General features: G+C 36.2%; 1 protein-coding gene across 5 annotated transcripts; it reads left to right on the forward strand.

Moving 5' to 3' along the window:
- Positions 1-356: 356 nt before the first annotated feature.
- Positions 357-7897, forward strand: LOC142553872 (uncharacterized). Of its 5 annotated transcripts, XM_075664390.1 has the most exons (18): positions 738-949; positions 1068-1093; positions 2021-2154; positions 2368-2561; positions 2728-2807; positions 2954-3049; positions 3141-3264; positions 4507-4565; positions 4658-4720; positions 5110-5180; positions 5270-5366; positions 6235-6309; positions 6418-6516; positions 6673-6816; positions 6894-6923; positions 7008-7067; positions 7318-7395; positions 7549-7897. In XM_075664390.1, the coding sequence occupies exons 1-18, from the start codon at positions 904-906 to the stop codon at positions 7627-7629; spliced, it is 1557 nt and encodes a 518-aa protein (XP_075520505.1). In that variant the 5' UTR covers positions 738-903; the 3' UTR covers positions 7630-7897. The 5 variants fall into 5 exon arrangements, with proteins under 5 accessions (XP_075520507.1, XP_075520506.1, XP_075520505.1 ...); XM_075664392.1 differs by lacking the exons at positions 738-949; positions 1068-1093 and adding an exon at positions 357-550 and having other exon boundaries at positions 2035-2154; XM_075664391.1 differs by lacking the exons at positions 738-949; positions 1068-1093 and adding an exon at positions 392-550.
- The last annotated feature ends 2921 nt before the right edge of the window (positions 7898-10818 follow it).

A 10818-nucleotide genomic window follows, 5' to 3' on the forward strand; every position in this document is an offset into this window, starting at 1 on the left:
ATTTATGAGTTCGAGTTCGATTTGAACATCGAAATTTTTAAATTTTTTGATATGAGTTCATCTCGAAAGGAAGTTTGAGTTTAACTCGAAATTTTCAAACCTATTGCTATTCAAACTATTATTTGAATAATAAGATTCAAAAATGAATGTAAAATAAGTACTAAGATTCGAAATGTATTTTCAAACTGTTGAGAAGAAGGAAATGAGAAATATTCAAATTGTTTTTAATTATTGGGCTGTTAAGAAATTTACTAGATATACAAGGTCATCATGGTAAAAATGTTAAAAAAACAAATTAAGGGAATGAATCATAATCATTTTAACCCACTGACACACCGATTCAGGCCCAACTTGTCTCCTTAAGTACTAATCGTCAACCTCCATTGCGGCGGCTAGGGTTCGACGGCATTCTCCCTCGGCTCTGGTTCTGTTCAGCGCCTCTCCCTCTCCCTCTCCCTCTCGGTCACTAAAGTCAACCTGTGAGGGAAGCAGAGTAGTCAGACGTGTTGCGACACATTGTCCAGTACTCTTTTCGGCTCTACTCAATAGGGTTTCGACTCTTTCTCAGCATTCTATCGCTTTTGTTTTATTGTGTTTTCCTTTTGAATGTATTTCTGTGTTTGTCGACAATTAGGAGAGTTATTTCTGTGTTTTGTTCAGATTTCAGGTGGTTAGTCTTTGTTTTGGTTGATCATCTTTTTTCCCCTGTTTGGTTAGTTTCTAAATTGTGGGTGATTTTGGCTGAACGTGTGGATGAGGCATTTGGCTTGTTTTTAGTGAAGTCTGTATAGGTTTCTATAAACTAGAGTAGGCAACTTGGTTGTATCACGAGTTTTGATCATTAAGTTCCAAGGTTTCAAATGTGGAACAAATGTGTTGATTTGTTTTCTGCCGCCAACTGGGATGTGTTTTCTGCTGCCAACTTGTATTTATTATATACGACACGATGGTACGTACCTAATCCATTTCTCCACCGATCTTTTTGTCCCTCCCCACCTCTCTATTTTTCCTCGTTTCGAGATTTGCCGGCACCCCCCTTAGTACTCTTTGCGTCTTGTGCTGTGCAGAACCACTTTTTCCTCGAGATTTCAGGGTAATTCATTCTTCTTCTTGGAATAGTATGATTCGGTGTGTTCTGTGGTGTTGCATCGATTTTATTATACATTTTTTAAAAAATTTTCCTGTGATTGCAGTTGCGTTATTGATTGATAGATAAGTTGATTGTGTGTATTTGACGTGTTTATTTTTAAGCGTGTTTGGCTGCTTATTTCTGATTCTGTGCATGTGAAGACAATTAAGGCTTGAAAGAAATGACTGCGAATATGAGGGGCGAAGATTGGGAAAAAACAACTCAGACCTTGTCGTTGTTTTTGTGTAAACGACTTGATTTGTAACATATAGAATTTTGTTTTTGATGTGAAAGAGAGAATTACTGCCCTGTGGACTATAGCTCCAGAATATCCGCCTCAACTCAAGCCTTGTCGTTGTTTTTTCCCAATCTTCGCCCCTCATATTCACATTCATCTCTTGTCGGGTGCAGTAAAATTCAGATTTTTTATGGATTTTTCTATACTTGTGCTGTACACTACGAGATATGAAATTCAGATTTTTTATTTTGGTGACTTCGGTCTCTCGTTTCTTAGACTTGATTTTGTTTTTCAACTTTTATATGAATATGGAGATTGTTTGGCTTGTTTCAAACTTTGAAACTGCTCTAATATAAAAGTTTCAGCTGGTCAAATTTGAAATTGAGCTTTGGTACTTTTATTTAGTGCAATTTCTCATGATATAATGGCCTCGGTTATTTGGATCCGTGTACATTTATAGAACTTAGTGCTTTATGAATCATAAATTTCTGTGTTCGATGGGAAGTAATGGATTTTTACTAAGAGATAAAAATCCACGAGGAAATCTTTGCATCTATGTGATCTATGAGGAACTAAAGTACAAAGGAGAGTCTATACAGGTTTGCTATTATTCATTGTCTTCCCTTATGCTAAAAGAAGTTGTTAGCTTTCAGGCTCTATTTACCAGAATGATAGCAGCAATTTCCTGGGTTCCAAAAGGGGCATCGAAGTCGATCCCTGCTGTTGCTGATCCTCCCTCTAAACAAGAAATTGTAGAGATCGTAAAGAATGATATTTTTAAGATACAGTAAGATTTGTTGTTTTCATCCTATAACTGGTGATTTTTCCATTGAATGGTATTCTCAAAGTTGAAACCAAATCGGCAAAGCTGATTTTCGAATTGGAGTCGTATTGTCTTACATATTTTTCGCATATTTTCAATTTAATGTTATAAATATCGAGCTGTTCTTCTGCCGTAATATTTGTATATTTTTTGTTTCAAACTTTTAATCGGTTGCAGCAATGATAATGGAAGTGATGAAGAAGATCACAATATGGATTCCAATGCATCAAAGAAAGATGATGAACTTTTCAACGCGCTAGCTGCAGCTGATGCACTGGGTAAAGCTTCCAACAGCACAAAGATGGAAACTGATGGCTTAACTGATTCATTGAAGGAACTTGATATGGACAATTATGACGAAGAGGATGATGGTATTTTTTGTTTCCCTTGATACCATTCAATCTAACATTGACTTGATTATTGTTAAATGTTTACACCTTAAAAATCCTGAGGAAGATCTGTGGTTGGGCGTCGTATTTTTTTATGGATGTTTCATAATCTTATCTGCTGTGAGATGAGGCTGCCTTATTTAAACAGGTGTCGAGTTGTTTGGTTCGGGCCTTGGGAACTTGTATTATCCAAGTAATGACATGGACCCTTACTTAAAGAATCAGAATGTAAGTTGCTTCACCATGCTCTAGCTTCCTTTAAAGGTCCTTTGTGCTCTTCTTTATTGAAAAATGAATTTTGCCATGGTCTACTTTTTTCACTTGTTCTCTGATCTTTTTACTTATCTATCCTTGCACTATTTTTGCACTTTCAGGATGATGACTCCGATGAGGAAGAGGATATGACTATAAATCCAGAGGATGCAGTCATTATTTGTGCTCGTAATGAGGATGATGTCAGCCATCTCGAGGCATGTGACCGAAGTAAATTTTAAAGACAACAAATGCTTCACATTCTGTTCAATTATGGCCTAACATTAACTGGTGAAATTCTCATCCCAGGTTTGGATTATTGAAAATCCCACTGCAGGGGATGTCAACATGTATGTACACCATGATATTGTCATCCCAGCTTTTCCACTTTGCACAGCCTGGCTTGATTGTCCTATCAAAGGTGGAGAAAAAGGTAAAGATGCCGCATTCTTATGTTGACTTGTAATATCGGTGTTTCCTCACTGGTTTTAGCCTTTATCATTCTTTTGTAGAGTTCTGAAATTATTGATCTTTCTACACCTCGTTTTTGTTTCCTTTTCCTTCTTAATTTGATCCTGTGAGAATGATACACGTGGAGACTAATAGTTCTCCGTCATATGTTACTAGTTTGTCATTGTTAGCGTGATTCTCAGAGTGAATGTAATATTTGAGCTATTTTCGCAATTGAACAAAGATAATAACTTATTGCTTTGGATGCCACCACTGTGTGTCTGTCTCCTTTTAGAGTAAGGATACTCTTTCGAGGAATAGTTACAATGTGTACTTTCTTCTCTGGTATATGTTAACAATCCACATTAATTGAAACTCAGTTATATGAATAATGAGGATTTTTTAATGACTGCCTGCATCCATACATGAATTTGACATTCTGACACGGGATGAAAATTTAGGTGAGAGTTGGAAAAGTGAAAATATTTGGATATGTTTGTATATTTCACTCTTAAAAGAAATGTTTGTGAGTTGATCATGTAACACTAAATGTATGTTTTGAGAGAAATTTGTCATTTCGGGATACATAAATTATTTAGGGATGTCCCATAAAAAAAATGGTAGAGCAACTAATGCATTTTAGTTGGGACATGTAAACTGCAGCTATGTGCAGTAGTGTATGTGTATTTAACATGGTTCACGTTGAACGACAATATTATTTTTGTTGGTTGTGAAATTTGTAGACTATAATGTATAGATCATTCTCTCTCGTTCGATGATTTTATTGTTGTATGGTATTTGTGGAATGAGTATAGAGTATGTACGGAATGATGGTGGTGAAATTGCAATATTTGTAAATAATCATACAGAAATGTTGTGTATATATAGTCTTTAAACTGTAGATAACTTTTCCTCTTTCGATTATTTTATTGTTGCTTAGTATTTATGGAATGAGTATAGAGTATAGATGGAATGATGGTGGTGAAATTGCAGAGTTTGTAAATAAATTATCATGCAGATGTGTTGTGTTAGGGATCTTTAACCTCTTTTTTTTTAGCAGAGTTCTTCAATTTAATTTCTCTTAAACATTACTAATATTTATTTTCCACTGGAGAAAGTACTTCAAAGGTGGCGTCTTTTTACGTGGCTCTCTTTGGATGTGAACTTTTCTTGATTCTATATTGTTCATTGTTTTCAATTTTCATCAATTTATGCTTCCTGATAGGCAACTTCATTGCTGTTGGATCAATGGAACCAGCCATTGAGATATGGGACCTTGACATTGTATGTAGTTTTTTGTCATTTAGTTCGTATATCATTGATTCTTGAGTAGATGGACAGATTTAATGGATCTCTCCATTCTTTTATGCTTTTAGATGGATGAAGTTCAGCCATATGTTGTATTGGGCGGTGTTATTGAAAAGAAAAAGGCAAAGAAGGTTTGTATGTTAGTTATACATGAATGCATGCTCAAAATCCTTAATACTGTATGTTCTGCTGTTTTTTTCCCGTGTGGTGTTAGTAGATCATTACTATTAGGTTTTACTTCATATTCATGACCACTGCATCCAGAGAAATTTTTTTGGGTCAAATCCCTTGACTGTCTGATTTTAAAAATGAGTGTACCTTGCGATTGGCAATTTTGATGTGAAAGAGAGAATTATTCCAAACTCCAGACTCCAGAGTATATTATAGATGGGAGCAGTTCTACGCTTGCAGTTGTCTCCAGAACATGATAATTATATGTTTCTGACATTGAACAAGTAAATCAAACGGAACTATTCAATCTATATTCTTCATAAAATATACTCTCTTTCTTGATGGGCAGAAATATGTTAAATATAAAGCTGGTAGTCATACTGATGCAGTTCTTGGACTTGCTTGGAACAAGGAGTACAGGTATTTGGAGCTTCTGATGATCTTTAAGTGTTCAGAATTTGGGATAAAATTCTAATGTTTTGTATCGCTCAAATTACTTATACATCCAGGAACATTCTTGCAAGTGCAAGTGCGGACAAGTTGGTTAAGATTTGGGATGTGGCAACTGAAAAATGTGATATAACCATGGACCACCATGCAGATAAGGCAAGGCTTACCTGCATCCATTGTGTTCTTAACATAAGAAATTCACCCCCTGCTCTTTATTTTCTCAACATTTTCCATTTGTTTTGCTCATAGTTGTTACGGGGGTGCACGACCCATGCACTTCAGAAACTGTCGGGCGCAACCCTTGCAAATGGCACGAGCCTTTTGCAGGGTGCACATCGCCCATAAGGCATGATTATTCGAGCCTAAGGAAAATGGAACCCAAATGCTCGTTTCTGCTTAGAGAAAAAAGAAAGCCTATGGCCAACACCCTTAAGTTAGGCCCAAGAACACAGCCCACCATAGAGCCCAAATGTTAGTTTATGCTTAAAAAAAAAAAAGAAAACGCATGGCCAACACACTTAAATCTGGCCAAATAACACAAAGCACACAACTTTTGAATTGATTAATTAACCCAGAATGCATGGCATAGTTTTGACTCCCCAATCCTGCAATCCTTGATTTTTTCCGGTAATAAGAATCAGCGTAAGTGCTGACATTATACTGTAATTCATTCCATATATCAGCGTTCTAAAAGATCATATCTGATGCTCCCCACTTCAGTGTAGTGCGCAGATGCGCCTTATGCCTATGGCTCCATGAAACCTGTGAAGCTTGGCATGTGTTGCACCTTAAATAACTACGGTTTTGCTGAGTGACTTCAAAGTCAACTCATACAAACTTATAATCAAATTGTACATGCAAGTATCCAAAGTTTTTTTGTGTTTCATTTAGAAATGAGAATCCACACGAAATCTATTTTTGAATTGATAACAGAAGTGTTTGGCAGAAAAATTGTGGATCTAGGCTAATTTCCTAATATTTTCCTGAATTCACTCTTTTAATGATGTGATTTTGTTTTATCCAGGTCCAGGCAGTTGCATGGAATCATTTTTCCCCGCAAGTTCTTCTCAGCGGTTCATTTGACCATTCTGTAGTTATGGTATATTTCACGAATTCTTGCACAACCTTTATGCACTTTTTCATTTGGCGGTATGCAGTTCTAGTTAATTCGGCACTGTTGTTTGATCAACAATATTTTAAATATCAGAAAGACGGCAGGGTACCTTCTCATGGTGGATTTAAGTGGCCAGTTGTGGCTGATGTTGAGAGCTTAGCATGGGATCCACACACTGAGCATTCATTTGTGGTTTGTCCTCCATCCTCGCTCAACCCCAACCAATTTATTGCATGACGCCCACATCCTAAAATCCATTTCCGCGATTGCAAGTTTTCAAAATGCCCGCTTTTTTAATTATCTTGGATAAATTATCAACCAATGCCTGTATTTTGATTGTTTTATCAGGTCAGTCTTGAAAATGGCATGGTAATTTGTTTTGATGTCCGTGCTGCTAGCTCTGAATTATCCTCAGAGCCTAAGCCAACCTTCACACTCCATGCACATGAAAAGGCAGTTTGTGCAATTTCCTACAACACTGCAGTCCCAAATGTGATACGATTTCCTCCCTTGTCATTTTAACATTGCACATTTTTCCTGTACTAACGTTAGGACAAATTATTTTGCAGCTTCTTGCTACTGGTTCCATGGACAAGATGGTAAACATCTTTTCTCTTTGTTTTCTTTTAATTATTGTTCGTCTTCACCATACTCATCATTTTTTGTACCAATACTTTGATCAGGTTAAACTATGGGACTTGTCAAACCAGCCATCATGTATCGCCTCCAAAAATCCAAAAGCTGTAAGTTATATTTTCGTATTCTGGTGGACTTTCCTTTCATATAACGAATGATACGAATTTGATTTATGATTTGTTTTTGCATTTTTTTTAAATAATTGATGCTAGCTGAAGTTGTTTGTGAGATGCTGCTTCCCTTGGTCATTTTATCCTTCCAGTTAATTGATGACGTTGGACTTATAGTTCAAATTTACATTATTGATTATTTTTTGTTGGCGTACACAAGTAACTCTTATGCTCGAATTGTATTTAGGGAGCTGTGTTTTCAATCTCTTTCTCGGATGGTTGTCCCTTTTCCCTGGCAATAGGAGGCTCCAAGGGAAAATTGCAGGTGAGCAAGAATCATGTTTCTCTATTCTTTCTTTTACCTTATATAAATGTCGAACTTTGTTTTATGAAAGAGCTTGTGTTGGAATTTTTGTGCTCCTTTCATCTTATAAAAAGCAGTTGAAGACTTGTGCCATCTTTATTCATCATTTTACAGACGTGGGATCTGTTATCTGATACTGCGGTTGCTGGAAGATATGGAAAGTATGTCAACCAGCTCAAATATCCACCTTCCTGAATGCTACCTGGCTCTTGTTATGGCGAGACTCGTTGAAATCGCAGTTGTTAATTTATCTTTTTTGGAGATTGTACACCAAACGACCTTTCAGTTTTTTTTAGAATGTGTGTTATGGTGAAGCACTGGAGAGAGTTTTGATTTGTGAGCGAAGATCCCTATGAAAGTGCGGCAATAATTCCATTTTTACTTCTTTAGTTGGTGAGAATTTTTGTTTTGAATGTTAAACCTCGCTTCCATTTGAAATTTATTTATACTTTCAATTCGTGTTCATGTGTGCAAATAAATACTATATATTAAATTAACGTGAAATTTATTTTAAGATCAAATGTCGTTAATTGATATAAATGGAACCTGGAGCTGAATATTGGGAGCCAAAAATCTTGACTCGAAAATTATGGTAATGGATGATGCTAGTCTCTTTGAAGTGAATTACATGTATAATAATTTTAAAAATGTTTCACCTATTTTATGTTTATCTAAGACAAGTCACGTTTAAGTTTGAACAAAGATGTTTTTATATTGGATAAATATTGTAGTGTGACACAGTGTTTGTTATACGGTATATTAAATTTGTATATTTATATCCCTTTATCATTTCTCTTTCTCGTATGTTTTCTTTTTTAAACAAATTTAAATAATAATCGTACATTAAAAAATCTCTCGTACGATTTGATTAAAAATCATTTAATTTTTATGTTATTAAACAATTTTAAACGTTTTTCCACAATATATGGTAATTTTGCACCATCTTAATATATTTTTCTCCTCAAGTTTCTCTCGATATTAACTAGTAAACAACATCACTCTTGGTTTTTAAAATTTATATTGCAAGATAATAGAGGAAAAGAAGTCATCAACTTCCATTCATTTTTTTTATTCATGTTCGTGTAGAAATGATTTTGATTGCATTCTTTCTATTTCGTAGATTTTCAGTTCATGTATGCTAATTGAATTCAAATCGATTCAGATTCAGCTCATGTATATAATCTGTAGACAACAATCATCAGCTGACTTTCAGAAGAACGATGTTGACAATCTGCTGAAATAACCAATCTGATGCCCTCATTCTTCTTGCCCAGCTTTATCCACCATGGACCCTAAGAGCATCGCACTTAGGCACAACAAATTCATTCCTGTAATGGAACGTGGATTTGCTTTCATTTTGTAGTGAGCGTGAAGAAATATAAATTATATTTTTTAGCCCAAATCTTTGAAGTCCAATGACAATGGAAGCCCGCAGAATGTGGAGAGGCCCAGTAGACAAGCCCAAGAAGAAGTCAGTTGAAGATCACGATGAGAGGAGTTGACCCAAAATCTACAATATGGATCGTGGAAGGTGGTCAACTGTTTGGTGGAGTGGAACAAAAGCTGAGAGGAAGAATCATAAAAAGCACATGACAAAACATTCAACAAAACAACAATAAAGCTTCTTCAATTTCTCTCAATAGTTTATCTGTATATTTTTCAATTTTCAGTATTTTAGTTTCTTTAAATTTTGGCATATTTTTCTAACTTTCTTGTAAAAATGTTGTTCATGTTCATACTTACGTAATTAAATTTGATGTTAAAGGATTCTCTCTATAATTTTATCATATTCTTTAATTTTAATTTTTTCCCTTTGAAGACATACCGAGGGAATTAGAACTAACGGTCGAATTGAGACACACAACGCTTGATAAAGAACTCAGATAATTTCATATTTGACACGATCACATGCTTGACACGCCCCGCAAGTTTTGTGAGAAACAAATTGACATGACCAGTGAGACACGATGCCTCCAAAGCGTACTGAGAAACATCAAGGAATTCCTCAATCACAAGGAAAAGGCCATCGTTCAGAGGAAGAAGAGACCGATGCAGATGGAAGATCAGTAGAACGACTGGTACAAAAGTTTGAAGAAGAGGCTATGAAGGAAGGAATTTCATTTTCTTGTAGTGAGGGAATTCCAGCAAACATTATGTTGTTCATAGAGAAAAATATCAATGGTGATCTCAACGGAATGACTAGAGCTTTTACTGCTGTTATGATGGACTTTACGACATAAATAAGGGAATGGAGGAAGTCTTCGAAGGAGGAAAATTAGTCACCAGAAGTTGGTAAACCTAGGGAAATTGAAACTAAGTTGTGTGAAGGCCAAGGCCAGAGGTCGGGACTTCTCAAGCAGGTGAAAATCGCCGCTTGGAGGAATCACCGACGCTTGGGTATGTTAGGGAAGTAAACAAATAGCTTGTAAGATGTTCGCTGTAACTTCTTCTAATATGTATCCATCGATGTATGGTGATGGGGGAATACATGGGTATTTCGTTCCAAATTCAGGGAATAACACTCGAGGGGCAAATTATTCCCTGTACCCATTACGAAAAATTCCAGTCTTGGACTTCGAGATTGAACGCGATGTTATTCAAGAGTTGTATGGCCGAGTGGTGAGGCCAATCAACCGACAAGAGTTTCACAAGCCCTATCCCGATGTTGTTGATCGTGAAAATCTTTATCCACGAGGATATCGCATTCCAAACTTCACTTTATACACGTGGAAAGATGGCCTATCTTGTGTGGAACATATAGTGAGGTTTACAATACAATGTGGTGAATTAGAAAATTTGGATAACTTTTCTAACTACAAGCTACGGTTGTTTCCTATTTCATTGACTAGTACTGCATTTACTTGGTATGCCACACTGCCTTGAAATTCTATTATGACTTGGCATGATATGGAACGTCAGTTCCATACACAGTTTTTCAGAACAGTGCCTGGGATTAGTATAGCGGAATTGTAGAGAGTGGTCCAGAAGCCAGGAGAATCAGCTAATGATTTCATATGAAAAATCAAGAGAGTGAGGAGTAGGTGCAGAGTTTTCTTTACGGAATCAGCATATGTGAAAATGGCGCAACGAGAACTTGATTTTGAGCTGAGAAAGAAATTCCAAGGGAAGGAGTTCCACGATTTTATGAGCTTGCTGCCAAAGTATCAGTGTAATGCCCGATTACTCGTACAAATGATAATAATGCGTTTATGTCATTTATGTAAGGCCCGAGAATTTTATCCTATTAATCTGAAATGATTTGAGGATAATTGATATGATTATAGACGGAAAGGATCAGACCGGGAAAGACGAGATAATGCATGAAAATGGGCGAGGAACAGTAGCCCTCGCGCATATGCGCGACGTGGGCAGAGGACCTCGCGC

This window comes from Primulina tabacum, chromosome 8, assembly GCF_025594145.1.
Source record: "Primulina tabacum isolate GXHZ01 chromosome 8, ASM2559414v2, whole genome shotgun sequence".
Classification (NCBI taxonomy): Eukaryota; Viridiplantae; Streptophyta; class Magnoliopsida; order Lamiales; family Gesneriaceae; genus Primulina; species Primulina tabacum.